The sequence below is a fragment of the Myotis nattereri genome (genome assembly GCF_964212035.1).
Source record: "Myotis nattereri genome assembly, chromosome: 6".
Lineage (NCBI taxonomy): Eukaryota > Metazoa > Chordata > Mammalia > Chiroptera > Vespertilionidae > Myotis > Myotis nattereri.
Window position 1 is genome coordinate 16,991,806 of NC_138081.1, and position 24,664 is coordinate 17,016,469.

The 24,664-nt window shown below is 39.2% G+C and overlaps 1 protein-coding gene across 3 annotated transcripts in view; it reads right to left on the minus strand.

Moving 5' to 3' along the window:
• Positions 1-24,664, minus strand: part of SUPT3H (SPT3 homolog, SAGA and STAGA complex component) — a 441,321-nt gene that overhangs the window by 89,485 nt on the left and 327,172 nt on the right. For all 3 annotated transcript variants that reach the window (XM_081094253.1, XM_081094254.1, XM_081094252.1), the window contains exons 7-10: positions 14,791-14,866; positions 7,247-7,359; positions 6,335-6,442; positions 2,434-2,601 (exon numbers count right to left, since the gene is read on the minus strand). In XM_081094253.1, coding sequence (XP_080950379.1) covers positions 2,434-2,601; positions 6,335-6,442; positions 7,247-7,359; positions 14,791-14,866 — 465 coding nt within the window. The remainder of the gene's footprint in view (positions 1-2,433; positions 2,602-6,334; positions 6,443-7,246; positions 7,360-14,790; positions 14,867-24,664) is intronic.

The following is a 24,664-nucleotide window of genomic DNA, read 5'->3' on the forward strand; positions in this document are numbered from 1 at the left end:
TACCCGTGCACGGATTTTGTGCACCGGGCCTCTAGTATCATATAAATAGCACAATAAGGCTGTAATGGCCAAAAACTGGAAACAGACTAAATGTTTACCAAAATAGAGTTCAGGATGAATAGTATTTATAAAAGAGAGATTTTATAAATATAAATAAGTGGGGAGATATGCCATGTTCATGGATTATAATACATACTTGGTATTGTTAAGACATTCAGATCCCCAAATTGAGTAAGCATTCAATCTAATCCCTTTCAATTCTTTCATATTATATTTTATTTTTTTCTATCACCATTTATCCCTTCTATGCTTTCTCCCCCCTACATCTATTTGCCTCCTCTTTGCAAACACCACATTGTTGTCCATGTCCAGAGTTCTCTCTCCTTTTCTGCTCAATCCCTCTACCCCGCAACACCAACTCACAGCCTGCCCCTGCCAACACCAAAGCTGTCTGCCTGCTTTCTATCCCTTTCAAAATCCCACTAGGCTTTTGTTTCTCTTTCCCCTTCCTGCCTTTGTCTCTCTCCCTCCCTTTCTCTCTCTCTCATTCTTTCTGATAGAAACTAACAAGTTGATTCTAAATTTACATTCATGCAAAGGACACAGAAAATCTGTATTAAACCTGAAAAATAAAGCTTGAGAACTTACACTACCAAACTTTAAGTCTTATTAAAAAGCTATAGGAATCAAGAAAGATGATACTGACAAAAGGATTGACAAATAAATCAATGAAACAAAACTGAAATTCTAGAAATAAATCCACATAGATAGGTAGTCATGGATTATCAACAAAGCTACCAAAGCAATCCAATGGGAGAGAAGTGTCTTCAACAAATGGTTCTGCAATAACTAGATAGCCATATGTGAAAAAGCTAACTTGGCCTCAATCCATACAATATGCAAAAGTTAATCTGACTTGATTAATAGAACCAAATATAAAAATTAAGCTATAAAATTTCCAGAAGAAAACATAAGAGAACATCATCATGGTTTGGGAGTAGCCAAAGATTTCTTAGGACAAAGAAAGCAATAAAAATAAAATAAAGAATTAGATAAATTAGACTTCATCAGAAGTTCAAAACTTCTGCTTATCAATATACACAAAGTCTTGTTACATAGGATAAAGAACTTCTACCAGTTGGTAATAAAAGATAACTCATCCTCAAAAATACTGTGTAAAGAATTTGAAGAGACTCTTCCCTAAGGAATGTGTATGAATGGCCAATCAGCACATGAAAAAAATGCTCAACATCATTACTCACTTGGGAAATGCAAATTCAAACTATAATGACATACTATTAAGTATCCATTAGAAGGGTTAAAAGTAAAAACAATGACAATGCCAAATGTTGATGAGCACATGGAGCAACTGGAACTCTCAGATATTGCTGGTAGAGGTAAAAATGATAGAACCATTTTGGAAAAAAAGTCTTTCTTAAAAACTGAACATATACCTACTCTGTGACCCAGTAATTTCATTCTTAGCTACTTACCTAAGAGGAAAAAAAGCATTTTTCCATGAGGACTTGCACAATGTTCATAACAGGTTTATTCATAATACCTTAAAAACTGGAAACAGACTAAATGTTTACCAAAATGAGAATGAGTAGACTGATATATTCATACAAGGGGACATTACTCAACAATAAAGAGAAATACATTATACTTCTACTGAAAAATATAAATTTCAAAGATATCCTGAGTGAAATAAATTTCACACAAAAGGTATACACACTATCTGAAGGTTAGAACAGAAAAAAATTCATCTGTGATGGAAACAATCAATCAGACCAGTCATTCCCTTTTCGAGAAAGATGGCAGAAGGCATGAAAACATTTTCTGAACTGGTGGTACTGTTTTATACCTTTGAAAGGGCCTAGAAAACAACAGTCTTATATATTTGTCAAAATTCACCAAGTTGCATATTTAAGAACTGAGTGGTTCACTGTGTATATGTTTTACCTTTAAAAAAGAACCATAAACAAATTATACATAATGAAGCATTTAGGCATGAAGCGCATTGATGTCTGCAGCTGTCTTTGCAATGCATCAAAAAAATCGAACTGACAGATAGATAAAGGAACAATCAGATGCATAGATACAGTAATTGTAAATATATAGTTAACACAGTAAATATAGTAAAATATTAATTGTAGAATCTAGATGGCAGATATATGGTATTCATTCTACAAGTCTTTCAACTTTTGTATGTTTGAAAATTTTAAAATAAAATGTTAAAATTTCTAATATCTTGCTTTATCCAGAAGAAAGCTGTTCAAGTTTGAGTAGAAGTCATTAAGTATGATTAAGTATAAATTGGCTGCTTCTGAAAATTTGAATTATGAGACAAACAGCACATTTTCCCTATCTCTGAAAAGACTCAACAAGGCTTTTCTCTCAAAAATAGATAGAGAGGAAAAAAAAATCACTGACCTTTTTTCTTTTCCTTTGCTTGGTTTTTGCTGAGTCTTGTCCAACATTCCCATTCCCGAGGGATCCTGCTGTGGCTTTCCCTGCATGCTGTGGTCCAGAGGATGGAGCTGTTGGTGTAGGAGGAGGTGTATTCTCAGGGGAGTCTGGGTAGGACTTCATGCAAGATCCCTGCCCAAAGAGATGTGGCTTTGAAATCAAGTGACCAGGACTTCTCCTAACATTTGATTTTGTTTAGTATCTCATGAACTTAACACTAGTTGAAGCTTACAAATATACAAACACAACTTATTATCACCAAGTTCACAGGAATGGTGCCTCCATCTTGCCCCTAAAGTATCTAAATATCTTCATGTATAATTTGTCTAATCACTTAAATATAATCAGGAGTCCTCAGATACAGCTTCTAAACTTCCTGTGGATTTTGTCAGATACAGACATTTCTACCTGGAAGTTCTGTTAGCGTTTAAAACTTACATGTTTCAAAAGGAACCTCTAAACTTTCCCCCCAGAACTGGATACCTTTCAGACACTTTTTTGTATCACTGTTGACCAGCCCTTTCCCAGTGTCTCAGGGTCACTGTAGAGACCTCTGGCTCCTCCCACATCTAATTCCTTCCTTCTTTCAGAAACCCCTCATATCCATCTGGTTTCATTGGCTATGACTGTAAGTCTATTCTCTCTGCCATGTAGAAGTACTTCAAATATTTAAAAATCATTATACTTCACAGCCTTTTCTACAGGTCAAACACCTCAGGTTCCTTCAACCACTGGTACATGTTTTCAGGTTCCTTCACTCCCTGTCCACTCTCCTTAGACATCCTCCACTGTGTGTCAACCTCCACCCTATAAGATGGCGCCTAAACACTAAATCCAAACAAAGCAAGCTTCCTTACTGTAACATCATAATATCGGCTCCTAAGAAATTTATAGGCAAATAAAAGTCTCTTTTTTACATATGTTATTAATAACCTGTCATCCTACCAACCATACATACTAACCATACTATCTACTCGCCTACGCTTCCCTATAATTTAAAAAAAAAATTACGCTAAACTTTGTAAAATGTTTTGCAAAAAATTCAGATATTGGTTTCTTTGATCTGCATGCCTAGAAACATTATCAAACAGGAAGGATAAAGCTAATCTGGCATAAGTGTTCTTAGGAAAAACAAGATAGCTCCTAAAAACCATTGCTTCCTGTGCATAAGCCATCCGCTAGAAAAAAATCTAGAAAATTAATTTGAATGAATTACTATTAAACTTGCTAATTTAATATGAGAAACCCAAACTGAAATAGCTCAGTTCTTTATAACACTTAATGCTTAAGAAATGATAATCATTAAGATAAAATGCATTTTGTATTAACTTCATGCCTTAAGTTTCCAATTCCAATCCACCGTAAGTGGCACCTCCACTTGGATTTTCTTCAGACTCCTTTTTGAGCCAAGAAATCTTCAACACTTCCTTCCTTAATAACTAAGTGTCTAAGGCCTTAATTTTCTAATCTGACTTTCTACTACCCCTCCCCCATGAGTCCTTCCCTTGAATATTTTAATCAGAGATTTTCTTTTCCTTGTACAATTATACTGATGCTGCCTCTGAGGCCGAGTATTCTCCCCACTTTTACTGTCTCATCAAAGTCCTATCTCTCCTTCAACACCCAGCTTCCTCTTTGAAGTCTTTGTGATTGTAATTAGGAAGTGATTTTTACCTTCACTCTGTCTATACCAGTGATGGCGAACCTTTTGAGCTCGGCGTGTCAGCATTTTGAAAAACCCTAACTTAACTCTGGTGCCATGTCACATATAGAAATTTTTGATATTTGCAACCATAGTAAAACAAAGACTTATATTTTTGATATTTAATTTATATATTTAAATGCCATTTAACAAAGAAAAATAAACCAAAAAAATGAGTTCGCGTGTCACCTCTGACACCCGTGTCATAGGTTCGCCATCACTGGTCTATACCATACATTTGGAAATTAGTATATGCCATCTTGAACTGTGTGTGTTTGCTCATTTCTTTCCTTGTTTGTTTACCTCCCTGAACAGAGATCATATCAGTCTCCAGAGTTCCCATTTGCACCCAAAGAGGTCAAGTCCTTAAAGCTGGCCCTGATGTTGGTTGCTGATTTATAATGGTGATGGGTAAGACTCTGACTTTGGAGTGGCCATTCTCTTTGTGTTTAGTGAGGTGACCAGCCCTCTGAATACTTCCAGTCCACCTGAATGTTCATTTTGACTACCAGTCACCTAGGAGGATGCGTGTCTGGCGGGCAAGAGGAAAGTTTGGGGCTTGTACTAACATATTTAGTCAGGATGCTTTCTGAAACTCCTGCTTGCACCTCCCAGAGAGCCCAGGAGCCCAGCACACATAGACCATTTTTCTAACTGCTGGTAGCTGGGAACAGCGGCTGTGGTTGCTGAGCAGCTGCCCAGGGCTGCTCGGCCACCCTGGAGAACCAAGAAAGGGGAGAAATAGAGAACTTTCCTAGCCATGCAAGCAATCCTTGAGTGTTAAGAGAAAACTAGGCTTGTTGTGTTCACTGTACATTTCTTCAATTAGAAATGTTACAACAAATTTGTGTGATGTTAATGAAAAGCATACTTATACGCATATTCATAAAGAGAACATGTACCAAAGACCTTTTAAAGGGTGTTCTTTGACATCATAATTTGGGCTTGTAACATAAACAAACAGTGTTTAATCAACCGGGTAATCTTTAGGGACTTTAAAAGTATGCTGACTGATAATGATGTATGACCTTTCCCAAGAAAAAAAGGATTTTTAATAGGTGTAAACATTTTAATTCCTACTTGGATTCCAAGCCAATATGATTCTTTAAGGAGCATAAAAATATGTCAAATTTTTGGCCTGTAATAATATGCTGAATAGACATATATAGTCATGGACTTACTAAGTAACCTAGAGCAGAGTTACTTAAAGTTGGAGTCCCTAGGGTTCACAGATCCCTTAGATCCATAGAATGGTTTCAGAGGGTCTTTGAATACCCTGAAATTGTATACAAAATCTGCAAATGTGTTTATGAGGAAAGGGTTTATAGTTTTCATCAAACTATCAAAGGGGCTTATCCATTTTTAGATTATATGTTTCACCCAACTTGATCTACAGCTTATTTCACAATTATACATGTAGATGTTAACCTAACTTCCGTGCTGCCTTCTCTATGGCTCTTAGACTGAAATATATGAAACTGCTAGTAAAAAAGGTCAAATATTAGTAAATTCATTCAATGGATGATACTACATTTCTGGTTTTTAGGCACAGGCTGCTTTACAGAGAATATTTTTTATACTGAAGTTATACAAAGCCTTAAAGTGGGCACGAAGACTGCAGTCCCCACAGGTGGGGATCTCAGCAAGAGAAACTGGATCAGAAGAGATGTGATCCTCACAGGATAGGGCCAATCTACACCAAAGGATAAATGGAGCTGTGCTTCTATAAACCATATTTAGAGATGGTTCAATAACTAGAATGTAAAATTATCAATAAATGTTAGGAATTAATATTATATGACTAATACTCCTCTCACCTGTGAAGCACAAAGAAATAAGTAACTTTTTTCAGTGGTACTCAATTACTAAAACCAGTGGTTCATCTCCCATGGAAATGAGAAATGCCCTGTAACAATCTCTCTTTAATTGAAGGGCTAGGAAAGTGAAATAAGACAAGGAAAAAGTTCATAGTATTAAGTGAATGTTAGGATTAGGCACATAGCAGGTTCTCAATAAATATTTGTTTGAATGTTGACTGAATTCAGATTCTTTGAGTAAAGGCCACAAATGCCAACATAACCTTTTCCAAAGAACTATTTGTATAAATATTGGACATGAGGAAAAAAATCCATAGAAGTGCCAGACAGATTTTTCGATACTTACCTCAGCAGAGCTGTGATACTGAATGAAGGCGGCCGAAATGGCGTGGCCGAACGGGTCTCCTGCCTTGGTTCCCATGTCCTGCCTCACAAGTAGAGCCAGATCCACCAACTAGGAGATCGGAGCAATGGAAACAAAGTCAGGTAACTGGGAACAATAACCTGTGTCACTGAAGTGGCAAACAAAAAGCAGTCCATTCCAAATGTCGCTGAGAACACTGTCTGCCTAAAAGTCTGTACTGTGGACATGAGCGCATGCTTTCATTGACTGGTATACGGACTTCCCATGGACAGAAATGATATATGCTGACCTTCCAGTGGAGTGGTTCACAAACTTTATTTCATAATCACTAGACAATCATTTTAAAATAAAGATTTCTGGGCTTTAGGCATATGCTGCGTTACAGAGAATATTTTTACTACTGAAATTATACAAAGCCCTCATACTCTAATTCAGTAGGTCTGCTCTGGGGTGTCATCTAGGAATTTACATTTTAAACAAGAACCAAGGAGATGCTAATGCTTGTGGTCTAAAGACCATGTTAGAGAATGGAGTCTAAACTCAGATTTTTGCACCCATTCAAGTAGATTGAACATATTTAGAAAAGTATTTGGAGATCAAAAATGATCTCTAAACATGGCAGATGTGTGCTTGAAATTCAATATTGAGAAATACTATGTAGGGTTTTATTTCTGGTTAGAATAAAGTTGCAAGAAATAGTTACTTTTACCCTAACCACCAACAGAGCTGAGGAAACAAAGAAACATAATTGAACTAAATCTCCGAAAATGGTAAGATTGTCATAGCAGAACTCCTGGGTGTTCTGATCCCTGGTGGAGCAGCAGGTGGAGTCATGGACAGGGCTAAGGAGAAAGCAGCCATGTAAGGGCTGATATGACAGATTAGAATTCTTACCTGTGCCACAGTTTCATACGCTAAATATGCCAAAATTTCCATAGCGATAACATTGGGTTTTATCTCCATACTGCTACAGTCCAACCAGTCTCGAAATTTGGAGGCTTTTTTGGCTAGTTAGTAAAAAAACAACAAAAATAAGTATAGAAAATTTAATTTTTAAAGTGCTTTTTTCTTTGTTTTTTTGTTAATCCTCACCCAAGAATATTTTTCTATTGACTTTTTAGAGAGAGTGAAAGAGAGAGGGAAAGACAGAAAGAAACATTGATGTGAGAGAAACACATTGATTGGCTGCCTCCCGCACGACCCGCTCTCCCCAGGGCTGGGGAGGAGCCTGCAACAAAGGTATGTGCCCTTGACCAGAATTGAACCCAGGACCCTTTGGTCCTCAGGCCGATGCAATGTCCATTGTGCCAAACCAGCTAGGGCTTTAACTGTTTTAATATTGCAAATTACTATCACAAAGTGAAAAATGTCTCTTCAAAATTGCATATGAAAGATAATGCATACAATATACAATGCTTTTGAAGTTTTATTAATCTAGATATTCTAGCCCCAAGACGTTTCTTATGCATTGGGTCCTTTATTTTATATTCATGATACATAACATAGTATACAAAACCACTTAATGTTTAGCACTTTTCCCAATATGTCAGAAAGTTTTCAGTTAACAGTGACTATAGCTTATGTTACAACAATAATCAGAAGAGTTACTTTCTTGCCAAAACTTTAATTTATTATTGTGGGGGGAAAAACCCTGCAAGAAAAAAAAAAAACCTGTGATGAAAAAAGGAATGTACAGAAATTGTACTTATAATACCTTTCAACATGTGTCTCTTATTAGAATAGGCTTAAGGTAGCGAATTTAGAATTAAATAGAATAAACTGATACCTGGCCCGATCTAATACTGTGGTTACATTTTCCTTGTTACAAAGATGTCCAAATTCTTAAACCCAAGTCTCAAAACCATCTGGACTAATCCAACCTGCCTTTATATTATTCCCTATGAAAATGTCTCCTGGCCTTGAGTATAATCTTCTCTCTGTGTTCAACCCTGTTCCTTTCCCTCCATGGATTACCCTCCTATCACTCTTTATTCATATGAATCCTGCCCATACTGACCAAAGATAAAGTTCCCCACTCTAGTCATTTACTGAACACTTATCAGCTATCCTTTCCTGTCTGCTAATAGTTTCTCAAACCGTATTATCAGTTTTCTTTGGGCAAACACCATGGGTCAGTATCTCAGTATATCTAACAATAAAGGGAACCTTCCATAAAATCTCTCTGAAGTGCCACAGTGCTAAGCAGAGTCTAGATACAGAGCCTTCATTAGATATTACTAATTTAACTATTAACCTAGAGGGAAAAGATTGATAATGAAGATTTTATCATGTCTTTAACATAATCGTCTTTAAAAAACCCCAACAATTACTCTTTTGATTAATCTGGTCCCACAGGTCTATAAAACACTTAACAGTAACTCAAAGCATGATGTTTTGATCCTCACAGATACAGTCTTCATGGATTCCACATACAGAAGAGTTTTTTCCTAAATAAATCACAGAAGACCTTAAGTCCTGCTATCGAAGCGCATATCCAAAGTTGTCAACTGTGGCAGAATTATGGTAATCCCCCTTAAAGCTATCTCCCTAAAGTAACCAATCTTCCAAATGCTCTCTGACATGCAACATTCCATCTAACTAGTAAGCTGCAATAGCTCACAAACACTTGTTTAACATATGTGGAATACTTCTGAAGTTAACGTTAACAGGCAGCAATTTGGCAAGATCAATAAAATGTACCTTATTCATTTCTCCCTCTGACAGACTGTTCAAAACACAGAGACAGATATCTTGTGACTATGCTCTAAAAAATTTATTTTAAAAGTGAGAGAAAGAATAGTTCTTAGTATTCCATCAGATCTGTTCACCTAAGCAACAGCATTAGAACTTTCTCTCTAGATTTTAAGCATTGAGAATACAGGGACAAGAATCATGTGTCCACCATTATATCCCAGCACCCAGAACAGTGCCTGGCATTAGTAGACTCACAGTAAATATTTCTAGGAGAAATTAATTAAAGAATAAACAAACAAACGAATGAAAGATATTTCTTCAATAGAAGGGTAGGCTGCAAACCTTTTTATACATCTAAAAATGCCACAGGGGTCCCATACACCCACTTGGGTAACTGCTATTCCAGCAGCAGGTGAAGATACCCTGAGCTAATTCCCTCCCTGTCACCCAGAGCAAAACTGCTCAGAGATGGACCCTCTCATGGCATTGTTGGTTCTAGAAAAGGAGGCACACATGCTCTGAGTCATGGTAGTTTGTTTCCATCAAGAAGTGAGGGGGCATCAGAATGGATGAGTTCCTTCTCCTTCACCCCTCTTCTCAATATCTGAGGAGAAAGGGCAACCTTGGACACTGATCAACAATTTAAATAGAATCCTGAAAGGTTGAAACTTCTTAGGATTCTTAGCTTTCTCATACTACCTGGGGTTTTCAGCCCATGCTGGACAACCATATATAATAATTTCACATAAAAATTTTAGTTCTTTGAGAACAGTCTTCCTTAGAGGGCATGGTTTTCCCTGGAATCTTTTATAGTAGAAGTTCTTTCTTTCTTTCCTTCTATAAATATTCATTGGTCAGCTGTGGATTGCCAGCCTTTACATTTCCCCATATACCAGAGGGCCTGGAGGTAATATATCTTCATTCTCTTAGTTTCTCCCACTGGGAAAATATAGAACAAGTAGATAAAATTCTTACCAATAATATAGGCTACAAGACAATGGAATCATGTTTTAACAAATAACTACTAGTCTACAATTTTCTACCCAACTAAACTATCATTTCAATATGAGGAAAAGCTCAGCTGGTGTGGCTCAGTGTCTGACTATCAACCTATGAACCAAGAGATCATCAATTCGATTCCCTGTCAGGGCACATGCCTGGGTTGCAGGCTCGATCCCCAGTAGGGGGCGTGCAGGAGTCAGCTGATAGATGTTTTTCTTGCATCGATATTTCTGTCTCTCTATCCCTCTTCTTTCCTCTCTCTCAAAAAAATTAAGAAAAATCAATAAATACGAAGGGAAAATAAAGCCATTTTAAGACAAAAATGAGTGCTTTAACAAGGCTGAGAAGGCAAGTTTACATACTTATCAACTTTAAAAAATTTAACTCAGGGATGTATATTAAAATATTAAAGGGGACAACTAAAATAATCGAATAGGATACATAATATCCAAATTGGTTAAGGAAAATGGAATGAAGAAAACTCAATTGGTCCAATAGAACAAAGAAAAGGAAGAAAAGTAAATTAAAAAGCACAGTAAATTTAAAAGACAAAACAAGACAGCATATATAAACCCAGATTATAATTACATCTAAATTAAATTCAACAATTAAAATACAAAGAGACCCTTAGATTGACTAAAAAGAAAGCCTAAATATTTGTTTTCAAAATCCACAAATTAAACAAAAGGTTGAAAGGAAGGGATTGGAAAAAGATTTATAAAATTATAACTGAATTAAAGCTTTTTAATTAAAATTAATATCAGACTTTAAAAGACTAAGGGAAACAACTATTGACATCCTATCTAATAAAACAGAAAAAGGGTAATTAACCATACCTCCGCTACGCTTCCCATTGGCTAATCAGGGTGATATGCAAATTAACCGCCAACAAAGATGGCGGTTAATTTGCATGCATAGGTGCCAAGGGAAGGAGCAAAGCTAGCTGGCCCCGGGCAGGAGCAGCGAGCTAAGGCCAGCTTGGCGAGAGAAGAGCAAAGAGGGGGGCCCGCCCACTGCGCGCGTGGCAGGCCAGGGGCTTAGCTAAGGCTTAGCACATACTCCCCGGTGGCCCCACAGCAGGGCATCCTGGCAGCCTCCTGACAGGAGGGCGGCCGGGAGAGCCGAGTGGGGCAGGGGCTGCAGGGAGCCATGGAGGGGCAGGGCAGCTGGAGCCAAGTTCCCGGGGGTCTGAGGAGAGTGCTTGACAGGAGCCTGGACTGCTAAAAAGGAAGAGGAAGGGGCCACAGGGAGGTCTTCCAATCCCACTGCACAGACACACTACTGCAGCCGCCGCACCCCCGGGGGGATGGGGAGGCTGACCCGACAAGGACAAGACCCAGCCTTGGGGGTAGCTGCAGCCCGTATCTCCGACTCCCAATCTCTTCCCCTGCCACCCCCGCCAGGGGCGCCCACAACAATAGCACGCCAGCGATAACCCGTCAGCACCCCCGAGGCACCCGAGGCCTGTGGCCTGCTGCTGCTGGGCCCCCTCCGCTGGGGCCAGGCACGCCTCTCCTCCCTACAACTCCAAACCCAGGTAGAGGCAGGCCTAAGCAGCCCCTCAGGGTCAGACTCATCCCCCCCAACACTCCCTCCCTGACAACAGTGGTGCTGTCTCCGCAGCAGAAGTGCACTGAACCTTGCCTGGGGTGCGGCTAAACCCACCCTCCTAGCCTGCCTGGCCCACCCTGGCATGGCCCCTGCCCTGCTCCAGGAGATTGGAGCCTCGCCCTGAGCACACACAGCTGTGAAAAGGCCATGTACAATTTAAAGAATGGTGTCAAGTGGGGAGGTTTGACAGTTACTCCCCTTTCAGCCTTGCCACCCCTCTAGCACTCTCCCCTCCCCCTAGCCAGCGCCTCCAGGGATGACCACCACTACAGGGCTGCTGGCCAGAGCCCACCCCTCTGAGGCCTGTGGAACCATCTGCAAAGCTTCCATAGCTACAGTCCCAGGAAACAATCATGCCCTCCTCCCCTAATCAGCACCTGCTACATGCGAGGGTACCCGTGGGCTTAAAAATAACAATCCCTTCCCATTTAGACATCACTTACTTGATGAAACATTTCTCGGTTTATTAGCTCAGAACCTCCTCATGACAACCCAGTGAGGTAGGCGGAGAAGAGATTACAATTCCCATGGTATATGCGTATGCAGAAATGAAGCTCAGAGAGGAAAAGTGTCAAGCACAGTGGTTCCCAAAGTGCAGCACATGCCCCACGGACCCCGGGGGGGTGGGGGGGTGGGGGGGGGAGGCTGGAGGGTGGCAATTTGATTTTAAGTGGGGACAATTCCAGAATGAGTTAACAATGAATTTTATGCATTTCTTATGGTTCGAAGGGGCCTCATCTACAGCGTATCCTATATAATGAAAGGCTAATATGTAAATGACTGAATGGTGGAATGACCAGTCACTATGCTGTGCGCTGACCACCAGGGGGCAGACACTCAACGCTGGAGCTGCCCTCTGCTGGTCAGTGTGCTCCCACAGTGGGAGAGCCGCTCAGCCAGAAGCCAGGCTCACAGCTGGCGAGCACAGCAGCAGTGGTGGGACCCTCTCCTGCCTCTGTGGCAATGCTAAGGATGTCCAACTGACGGCTTAGGCCCACTAAGCCGTCAGCTGGACATCCCCCCGGGGCTCCCAGACTGTGAGAGGGCACAGGCTACACTGAGGGGACCCCCCACCCCCACCCCCGTGCACGAATTTCGTGCACTGGGCCTCTAGTATAAATATAAAACAAAGACTAGTGAATTTGACCAGTATCCCAATTCTACAACTTAACCTCAGCCTATAAAGTTCTAGACTTGTTACCTTAAAATGCATCAGTAGCCCTGGCCTGTGTGGCTCAGTTGGCTGCAGCACTGTCCTGTACATCAAAATGTGGCAGGTTTGATTCCCGGTCAGGGCTCATGCCTGTGTTGCGGGCAGCAGGCAACAGATTTATGTTTCTCTCTCACATCAATCTCTCTCTCTCTCTCCCTCTCTCCCTCTCTTTCTCTCTGTCTCTCGCCCTTTCCCTCCTTGCCCTTCTTTCCCTTCCTCTCTCTAACATCAATTACAATTTTTTTTTACAGAGAGAAAAAAAGATAAAACACACCAGTAGTCCCAATTCATGAACGCTATGACCAACTGCTTAAGAGGACCTATCTATCACAGTTCCTATATCTCAGTAGTTTATCAGAAGGGAAGGAAGGAAGAGAGCCCAACAGTTTGACCAGTGTGGGTATCAGCTCTGAATTTGCTGGCCCCCTTGGATTCAGCATTCCCAACCACAGCACTTTGGCATATAAAACAGATTCTCCCACTAAGGTTTCATAATGAAGCACCCATGGGTAACATATAAAGAAACATTTTTAAAGGCCCTAGTCTCTCTTATTTAAATTAAAAAAAATTAAGCATAATATACTGTTTATACTATAATTATTTTGTAAAGAAAGGAAAAATATTAACTTTTAACCCGATACAGTTTATTATTGAGTTACAAACAAGAAAATGGAGTTATTAAAACTCTAATTATCAAATACAAGATGTATTAGAACACTTCAATGACTATATGTTTTAATGTGAAAATAGCACTTCTGTTTCTTTAAGTGAGTTAAATTTAAAATATGATTTTAAAAAATAGTTCAATAGCACTAAATGTTACTTTATAAACTGGAAATTTATACTTATAAAAGACTTGAATGCCATTTTTAAACCTAAAAATTACAATACAAAAACCTTTCATTTGCTGAAATTGCCATGATCTGAAGTGTCATTTACTTAATGCTTCACAGATGTATGATGCCAAATTGTTAGTCAGACTGCAAAGTATATTTAGTTAGGAGAAAAATCTTCCAAAACATGTTTTCCTATATTTTACTGACATTTACATGCGGCACTATTTGAAATGTGTCATTTATTTGCACTTTATGATCTATAAATGAAGCTCTCATTTTCTTTTTCCAAATCAAACACGTTGTTATTGTGACCACACAGTAGCTCTTTGTTTAAAGACACCATTGTGTGTATAATCCCTCAAACCAGGGTCATGTGCTACTTTGTCAGATTTTTAACTGGACTTTTCATCACACTTACTCTTTGACCTTTACCCCAAGAGTCTTAGTCATCACTGAACGGTTGCTGGGAGGATGTTTTGCTACACAATTGAGCCCCCTATTTATCACGAGCCTTAATGTGCTTGTAGTAAGCCTGGGTGCATTGTCAGGACAGCACTAATTTACCACCAGGTCAGTATTACAAGAGCACGAATAAAGAATTTGGCTAACAGTTCATTGGTCTGTCCTGTGGCAATATGAGTATGTGTAAATAAATGGAAAATTTGGTATCTATTAATATGTATAAAGGGCTTTTAAAGGTCATGACTGTACCAAGGGAGTCCATTATGGATCAAGTACAATCAGCAATACTAGAGTAAATATGACTAAGGAACTGAAATGAAAATGGGAATATTAAGACAAAGGAATTTTTCTGACTAAAACCTATGTGAATAATTAACATAGCTCTCTGTGTATTACTCAGACCCTTTAAAATCTCTTACTACTATTAATTGCAAAACAGTAGAGTGGGGTAAAACCTTTTATAGGCTCCCCAACAATGCAGAGGCTGTTTCTGTAGCAGTTATAACTATGCATATATTAAATTCACCAATTTCCAAGGAACAGATTGTGTCATACTTTGCTATATCTGTAACACACACTCTCTTAAAAATATAATGAAGTAAAGTTAAAGGCTTACTTACAGAAACTCAATTGTCGACTTTCACAGAATTCCGCATATTGGGCTGAATCCATAATTCGAGTTTGTCTTTCTGCTCTCTAATAGACAAAAATAAAAAAGCACAAAAACACTTTGAAAGCAACTAGACTATTGTATATGTTTTCACAGCTAAAACTTAGAACTGAAGTTCCATGTTCCTTGCCTTACTCTTGGCGAATAGATTAGCACTACCCAAAATACCATGACACATAAAATTAAAAGTAACCGTTTTGAAGCTTGTTTCTTTTGGAAATAAAGTTTAAAATACCATTTTCCACTCCTCTGTTATTGTCATTATAGTGGAAGAAGAAACCAAGGGACCTCACTTCTCAGATTGTGCGCTTCTAACTTTTCTAAACTGTCCCATCCTTTAATTAAAAAAAAAAAAAAGAAAAGAAAGAAAACTGTGAGAAGACAATAACCAGTCACATAGGAAAATTGTTATTAATGATTACGGTCCATCTGCCCTAAAGCTGGGATTTTTAAATATTAAATAGGAGTCAACAAATGGGATCCATAGATTTCCCTTCAGTTAGAACATGGAGCCAGAGCTAACAAATCTATATTTTAAATTGCAAAGAAAATGAAGAAAAAGGTAAACACAACACAAATCCTTTCATCTGAGTCCAGGTATGACTCACAGTTTGGTATAGCTTCACTCGTGGGTTTCTGATTCAGTAGAGCAGATGTTTGCTGCTTCATTGTCCCACACGAGGTAGGATAATTATAATTCACCCACAGTTTGGTGGGAAAGAATATGACCGCTTCCGCTTCCTTGGCAAGGGAAGCATTTTGAAATGAGACAGGCTGGTACTTCTTGGAATGAATTTCTGGCCAGTAAAGAAAAAAAATTCCCTGAGATTTTAATTTTTTTCTGCTTTGGAAGGACTTTCAGCAAGTTTTCTTTATCATAGTTGTTGGAGTACATAAGTACCACTTACAATGTCTGTGGATATTTTTATATTTTTTAAACTAAAATTATTCTGTTTTTCATTTCATTTGATTGGGGGGAGTGATCAACTTAACTCCAATGATATATCAGTTGATGGGATGAGCAATGGTACACTAGTTTCAGCTCAATACAGAAAAGATATAGACGGGGTGGTGGGAGGCAAGTTAACATTTACTAACTACTGTGGTTCCTTCTAAGACCACTGAGTACATTTTCCCTTCTTTCTCTTCCTTCCCTCCCTCCGTCTCTTTTTTTTCCTTTCTAATCTCCCACACACATACAAACACATATATGCACTGACACAAACCAAGACTTTTGTTTATTTACTCTATAGTTCAAGTATCCTTTCTGAGCACATGCAAGTAAATATTACACGTGTGTGTGTGTGTGTGTGTGTGTGTGTGTGTGTGTTGTATGCATCCTTGTGTGTGGATACGAAACATCATGGTCCTTAAGGGTACAATACTTTGTGAATTTTATGTACTTAGAAGTATTTTTTGATATGTGAATGCATGACTTAGTTTTGTTCTTTTTAAATGTAACTGACACAACATTTTTTGCTACTGGGGATCAGGAAGTAAGGATGGGATAATTTTTGTGTTTTGAACATAAATCAATTACTATTGTGCTTATTAAAACTTCTAAGACTGATAATACTCTATCATGCCTGTCTGTTTGTCTGAGTTTCACTATAGCAGGAACTTCTCAGGTTTGGATTTCTAGAAAATATCTGACATGGTAAATAAACAAACATTCACAAATGAACAAGTGCTACCATTTTAGTCTGAATCAGGGAAAATAGCTATCACCATAACGCGGCCAGTCTTTTAAATAGTGATTGTCTAGCATTACTATTTGTCTTCTTTGCTACTTTCCAGCGAGGCAGCCTCATCCACCCAACACATGCTGGACAGAAAGGGCTTAGATAAGCACGAAAAAGACAAAGTTCCGAACGGGATTCTTAAGATGAAATTTTCTTCTACCAAGTTGAATAATCAAGATTTGACTTTTACATCTATGCTTAGGTCACTGATGTCCCAGCAGTAAGCATTTTAGAAATGGGAGTTGGGAGTACTTATCCTAAGAGGTTAAGGCTGCCAGGCTGCCAGCTATAATTGAGGTGTGTAGCTAGCTGGAAGATTCTGAGCCGCGAAGCCTATCATCTGACTATATTTAAGAGACACTAAAAGCCTTTCAACGATTACAGCTAGCTTCATTCCTTCTCGGCACTGTCTTCAGTGTCTGCTCTCTTTTCTTCATTCAGCATCTTAGTCTGATTTCGATTGCTCTGTCACCTAAGCAGTAACCTTAGATCTTGGGAGTGCCATGAAGCATGCATGGAACCATTCACTAAATGCCTAGCACACAACAAACAGTGCAAAGCAGTTGACTCAACAGCAAAGATTTATAGGCATACAAAATGATGGCATGTTAGAGCTAGACACAGCCGTGGGCAAACTACGGCCCACGGGCCGGATCCGGCCAGTTTGAAATGAATAAAACTAAAAAAAAAAAAAAAAAAGGCCGTACCCTTTTATGTAATGATGTTTACTTTGAATTTATATTAGTTCACACAAACACTCCATCCATGCTTTTGTTCGGGCCCTCCGGTCCAGTTTAAGAACCCATTGTGGCCTTCGAGTCAAAAAGTTTGCCCACCCCTGAGCTAGAGGGTGGCTTAACCTTCACCTTGTTCCATCCTCTCATTTTAAGGATAAGGAAATTGAGGTCCAGGGAGAATTCAGAAGTCTAGGCCTACTGATTCCTGAGACACCTAGTTTCATTATAAAAAGCTGTCTCCAACCTGTAGTACTTTATACCTCCAATAATTTTCTTTTGAATTCTGTAAACTCTATATACATTGTGTTACTAAAACATGTCCTGTAGCCCTATAATTAATATGCCCAAACTATTCATGAGAAAATAAAATTAGTGGGGCCCTGGTTCAGCAAAGGAGGCACAGCCCGGGGAATGCCGAGTGCACAGTTTGTGATGACCCTGACAGTGTACTGGATGCTGCAAAGGTGCCACAGGTGTGTGGAGTCACTGTTTCTCTTCCACCTTCTGGAAGTCATAAAAGGCAGGGGTGCAGGACCTCAGAGGTGGTATCTGGCTAAAAGTTGCCTTGTCCATTGACCTTGGTGGGGCATGAAAACATTACCATTTTCTATGTGAGCCATGGCCTGGAAAAGCATGCACACTGCTCAGAGCGTGGTGCAGTGAGCTCAACGTGACATCAGACACAACCTGGGATGTGAGGATGATGAGGGCGACGCCTCTCTCTTCCCCATGAATTGTTTCAAATAACCAAAAAAGAGAGACCAATGTGCCTTATGAAAGAATTACCACCATTCAGCATCTGCTTATACTACCTCCCGTCCTTACACTATCACCTTAAGTCCTGGGGAAGAAAGGAAATACCTAACCTCCATGGACTCTGTGTTCTTTAAAAACAGTAACTATGTTTTGCTTCTATAATCAAGCATTGGCCAATGTTTAGCTTGGATTTACTGGGCCTCGGTCAATGTTTGCTGGCTCGCTGAATGACTGGGCAGATGGATTGACGGACTGAGGCAAAAGAAATGCATATAAATTCTTGTTGGCTGATCTAAAATCAGAAACTGTAATATCAGTAATCAAACTGTATGAATTCCAGAGAGGGTAGGTAGTCTTTTTAACCAAAGACCCATAAAAAATCAAGACACTGGCCAACGATTAAATAAGTTTGGCTTTTATTTTCTGTGTTGTCCTATTTCCACTTTCCCTCCGCTCTATGCAGATGACCTGTTCTAATCCCCACGGAAGCACACACTGGCCGTCCTGTTTTACTCCTGCCACAGTAAAAAAAATCTCTGGAAAAGATGCAAGAGGTAAAAATCACAAACCTAGTAAAGCAGCATGATCAGAATAACAATGCCTACTCTTTACATACAGCGACATCATAACCTTTAAGGTAAACAGTTAATTTAAAGCATACAGTTCATAAAGTAAAACTTGGGTCCTAAATAACCTAGTCTGTGGTATATCACTGAATCATCAGAGTAGGTTTATCACAGTGTTTATTCATACTGAACATTCTCAAATTACTCAATGTTCTTCTGATCTCAGACTGCCACATGAATGTAAGGTCACTGCTGGGTTAGTCAGCTCCCGTATCTGCGAGTCCAGTTGTCATCTGTCAGCTCCACCCACTCCGTGACTTCTTTAAGCATCAGCAGTGCTCTTTTTCTTTCTTTCTTTTTTTTAAAAATTAAATTTATTGGGGTGACATTGGTCAACATCAACATATAGATTTCAGGTGTGGGTTTCTATGTTATAAGATCTGTATATTGTGCCGTGTGCCCACCACCCAAAGTAGCAGTGCTCTTGAACACTCAAAAATGTGCTATATGCTCAGAGGTTTTTCTGAAATGGAACTTCACTAGTGTTACCATATGGCAAAGGATTACCAAATAGGGGCAGACATAGAAAAATTACTTTTGAAAGAATTACTCCTAAAATTTTCTAAACACTCAACAATATTTTTAACATGAATTGGAATGGCTCTTAAAAATGTAAACCAGAATAAGTTATGTTGTTAATTGTTCACTCATCTCACTACCAAGAAGTTACAGCCTTTTCTGGTTATTGTAAAACAAACTGAGAAGGCGAATGCCATGCCAGATGAACTCGTTTTGGGGTCCTACCTAAATGAAAACAGGGAAGCAAATAGCTCTACGATGCAGTACCTACTACATTTTGTGTGTTTGTTTAATCTTGAACACAGCAGACACGTAGTATATATCTATTAATTTAAATTTTTGGTTTAAAGTTTTTATTTCAATTAATGTGAAATTGGTTGTGTCTTTGAATAAGCCTTTCAGCGTGACAGGCAGCGTCTGCCCTGCCAGCACCAGTTTGTGTCCTTGCGTCCCAGGCTGGAGGACTTGCGCAGCACGCAGTTCATTTCCATCCTCCACAGACTTTCAGTGAAGCGTATGAAAGGTTATAGAAGCTCTGTGCTGGCATATCTCTTGGCAGCTTTTCAAGACACATGGCATTTATCTTTCCTCAGCAATACTGAATCAGAGAACATAACTTTAAACTGAGATGAAAGTTTCTCTGCTCTCACTTCCACCTCAGATTTTTAAAAAAATCTTATTTTGATTACTCTTAGAAGTCTTACATTGGAAATGCAAAGTCCTTTCTGCACAAAAAAGGCAAAATGCCAATGTAACCTAGCAGCTTCTTCATGTTAGACAGAAACTGGTTGCTGGACTTGAAAACTTCAGATGGAGCGGTGGGCAGCGGCAGCCAGCGACCTGGCAACATGTGAATTATGGCATGGCATGCGTGTTCATGTATGTTGTGGTCTATTGACAGCAGATCAGTGAACATCACAGAACGCTGAACAAACTGAAAAACCCTATCCCCAACTCACAGTAAAGAGGAGAACTGAGGTGCAGGAAGGTTAAAGGGTTTACCTAGATTGTTGCAGAGGCACCCAGTGCCCAGGAGGGTACTGGTCCTGCTGCTGGGTCAGTTCGTAACTGAAGATTCCCTTACTCAAGAGTCAAGTGAGTCTCCCTTGAAACATTCGGTGGACTTTCATTGCCGTTATGCCAATGCCCAGCTCATCATTTGGGACTGGAGTGCTGCAACAGGTTCCTAGCTGGTTCTTTCCACATTTTTAAGCTCCCAGCCCACCTGGGCACAACAATGTTAAATAGAAACAGAGAAAAGGCCTCGGCACACAGCAGGACCTTCCCCCCCTCCATCCCACACCATTCTCACTCTCTGCATCATAAACTGAAACAAATGGCTCTCACCATCAAATTCAAGTTCAAATGCTTGGTCTACAAATGCAGACATCATCTGACCCATTCTAGATAGGCAGACATTATTCTCACTAAAAGGTGACATTTTCTTTGCTTTCTCTCTGTCATCCTTTGCCATATCCCTCATTGCTGCCCCCTGCCCCTCCTTCATGACTGTGCTGGCCATTTCCTTTCCCACCCACATGGCAATTTAATGCCTTCCCTTCCAGGAGAGGTAGCACCTCCTCTAGACAGTTTTCCCTGAAGGTCCCCAGGTGACATGAGTTCTCTCTTCTGAAACATATTTGTTCTTCTAGATAGCATTATATGCACTTTTCTATGTGTGTTACTTTTGTCTCTCCTAAAAAATTATACCTATAAGAATGTATTAATGGAAAAAGCAAGTTGTTAATTAGAATGTAGCACCTAGATCCAGTTTATGTTTAAACATACACCGACACACCACACACGAGTGTGCCAATGTTTAGAAGCATCTACATTATACTTTCAATAGTATTTATCTCCGGGGATAGTTCCAGGAAATTTACTTTTGCAGTTACACATTTCAGTACTGTTTTAATTTTTTTCTTAAGTGAATTACAATCAGAAAATAACTTTAAATAAAGAATCTTTCCCCTTGAATTAATTTTGCTTGACTTACAGAGGTCATAGATAAATGTCCACACACAAAAATAATCAAGAGGCAGGAAATCACAGAGAAAAGCACATGCTTGGGTAGATGTTCAGAGAGACAATATGAATATGTTGCTGCGATATTGAGTGAGTCAGCTAAGAATCCTGACTGATGTCATCTTCAAATCAAATGTTTAAGTTTGTCCCAGAATTTTCTCTGAATTATATAATTGAATAAACATATTTTGTAGCCTAAACAGTAAAAGTTTCCATTGGTGCTAATTTGTTCTCCCCGTGATTGTTATAATTTACCAATTTTGTGTGTCTAAGGCCGTGGTCGGCAAACTGCGGCTCGCGAGCCACATGCAGCTCTTTGGCCCCTTGAGTGTGGCTCTTCCTAAGCCTTAGGAGTACCCTAATTAAGTAAATAACAATGTACCTACCTATATAGTTTAAGTTTAAAAAATTTGGCTCTCAAAAGAAATTTCAATCGTTGTACTGTTGATATTTGGCTCTGTTGACTAATGAGTTTGCCTACCACTGGTCTAAGGTATTAAGAATGTATTAGAGTACTCATATGAAGTTTCCTAAAGAAATAACTGTGGAGTCTAGGAGGACATTCAAAGAATTTAAAAGGAATTTCATGCTAAAAATAAGTGAGTAATTCTCAGCAAGTACAAAGCATCAGTGATTAAGAAGCACACAAAGGGATATTTGTGAAATTAGTTCATAACTGAGTTGTTTCAAAATATTGGATTTTTGGGTCTATATTAATCAATGTAACTATAGGAGTTTTTTCTTTTGTCTATATTTTAAACTATCAAGAGTGAGGATAAATTGGTTGCATAAGGAAAATACAGTTTTTATTAAAATAAAAATACATTTAAAATTGTATAATGTCTGTTTAAAAATTTTAAATATGGATTTATTAAACTAGTAGAGGGGGAAATTATACGCAATAAAATATTTCCTGTCCTGGGATAGAATGTGTACTAAGAAAAGTGTCGTGTTTTTTTTTCAATAACCTAGTACCATACAACCCAGTACCGAATTTAGCTGTCAATCTTCATGTGGTGTTAGTACTAATTTTTACTAATGTTCTCCTAAAACTGTAAACATGCTCTATAATAACTAAGCTGGCAAATAATATGAAAAGCTATATGCATTTCTGCCCAAACTAGTTCTCAATGTAATAGAAGACTGACATCTTTTTTTATTTTCCTAATTGAGGACACTGTAACCCGTTCTTGTGGTTTTTACTTGGCTGTATCTCTAAAAGTGAACATGCTAGGTTAATATGCGTAAGCTCTTGAGGTATTCTGAACGACGTTCCTAAAAATCCTCATTGTTTATGTCATATCCGGATGAGATGAGATGGCTTTAGAGTCTAGCAAATATACAAGGATACAGTTAAATATTTTGGTCATTAGGGTAAAGCTTCACAACACTGCCTGAAAAATATGTATGGGAAGCTACTATTACACAAAATTCAGTTCATACTTTTTCTTTATTCTTGGGTTAGACTGTAGACCGTTGCATTTTGATGTAGCCAAGATCACATTCTCAGGCAGTCTAAGACGCATACCGAGCGGAGGTTGGCTTCACTTAGGCACAGGAAAGGTCTGGCTCCTTTAAAATAAAATGCTGCTGAGGGGAAGCCTGTCAGTGCAGCCTGGAGGGCTCTCACCATCCTCCCCAGGGACGCATGGAGCTCTGCACACAGCAAGAGAGGGCCCTGCTGAGTTTTTCCATAAGGATTTTTTTTCCTTTGAAAATAAAGTTTCATCTTATATTACTTCATCAATTTAATTCCCTCTAAGCAAGTCCAACCAGCTGTACCTTTAAAATATATCTGGAATAAACCAAGTCATCTCCTTCCACCTTCACTGCCTCTGATCTGGTCCAGGCCATCACTGCCCTCTCTCCCCTGGATAACTGAATAATCTCCGAATGGACCCTCCTGCCTCCACTTATCCTCTTCTGCTACCCAACACTGCACAACAGTCAGAGTAATCTTTTAAGAAAAGAAAACTGGACCATACCATTTATGATATAACTTCGATAGTTTCTCCTCGAACGTAGAATAAAACCCATCATCCTCACTCAGAATGGCCTATGAAGCCTTATATAATTTGGTGCCCAGTTTTCAATCTGATGTCATCTTCTTTCACGCCCTCATTCCATTCCAGCCACACTGGCCTATCCTGCTGTTTCATGAAAATGCTAAACACTTTCCTATCCTAAGACCTTTGCGTTCCTCTCTCTGTTCAGAATCTTAATCCCACATCACTGTCTTGCTTCCTCTCTTCCTTCAGGGCTCTGTTCAAAGATCACTTTTTCAGAGAAGCTTTATGGTCACTTTATATAAAATAGCAGCTCCCCACCAAGTCACTCTCTATCCATTCTCTGGGTTGTGAAAATCAGAACTGTCTTCAACATTGCCAAATGTTCCCTGGGGGCAAAAATCACGCCCAATGAGAACCATGAGTCTAAGGGGCAAGGGACTAACACTGGGCAACTCTACCCTATGTGCCAGATGCCATTCATGGTCCGTTACATGACTCTTCTAATTCTTCCAGACAAGACTGAATTGCAGGGAAATACTGCAGATATGATTCCTATTTTTATTTATTTTTTTATTTTATTATTATTTTTTAAATTTCTTTATAGATTAAGGTATTACATATGTGTCCTTAACCCCCCACTGTCCCCCTCCCCCCCACTCATGCCCTCACCCCCTTGTTGTCTGTGTCCATTGGTTGGGCTTATATGCATGCATACAAGTCCTTTGGTTGATCTATCTCTCTTACCCCCACCCTCCACTACCTTCCCTCTGAGGTTTGACGGTCTGATCAATGCTTCTCTGTCTCTGAATCTGTTTCTGTTAATCAGTTTATGTTGTTCATTCTATTCCATAAATGAGTGAGATCATGTGATACTTATCTTTCTCTGACTGGCTTATTTCACTTAGCATAATGCTCTCCAGGTCCATCCATGTTGTTGCAAATGGTAATGATTCCTATTTTTAAAATGAAGAAACTCTGGCTCAGATATATTAGGTAACTTGGCTAAGGTTGCTAAGCAGGTGAGGTGTGCTGCAACTTGAAACCAGGTCTGTTTTACTCCAAAGTCTATGCTCTTTGTACTGTGTGGACCTCATAAGTGAAAGTGTCCAAAGCAGAGATACTCTGACAGAGGTGAGGGGAGGGGATTAGAGTCCTCCAATTTTCTTTCTCCTCTGACAGGTATTTCTCAATGAAACACCCAAAACTGTAGAACAGCATGAAAACCATCGGCGTCCTATGCTGCCTGCCCTTCAAGGAACCAGCACTGCCTGCCTCCCTGTATATCTGGTCTCAAAACAGAGGCCATTTCACAGGAGGGATGCACAGCATGAGATACTGAAGGGACAACTAATACCCACACCTTAGTCAGAGTGGTCTTTAAAATGTAATCATGCCCTATCATTTCATCAA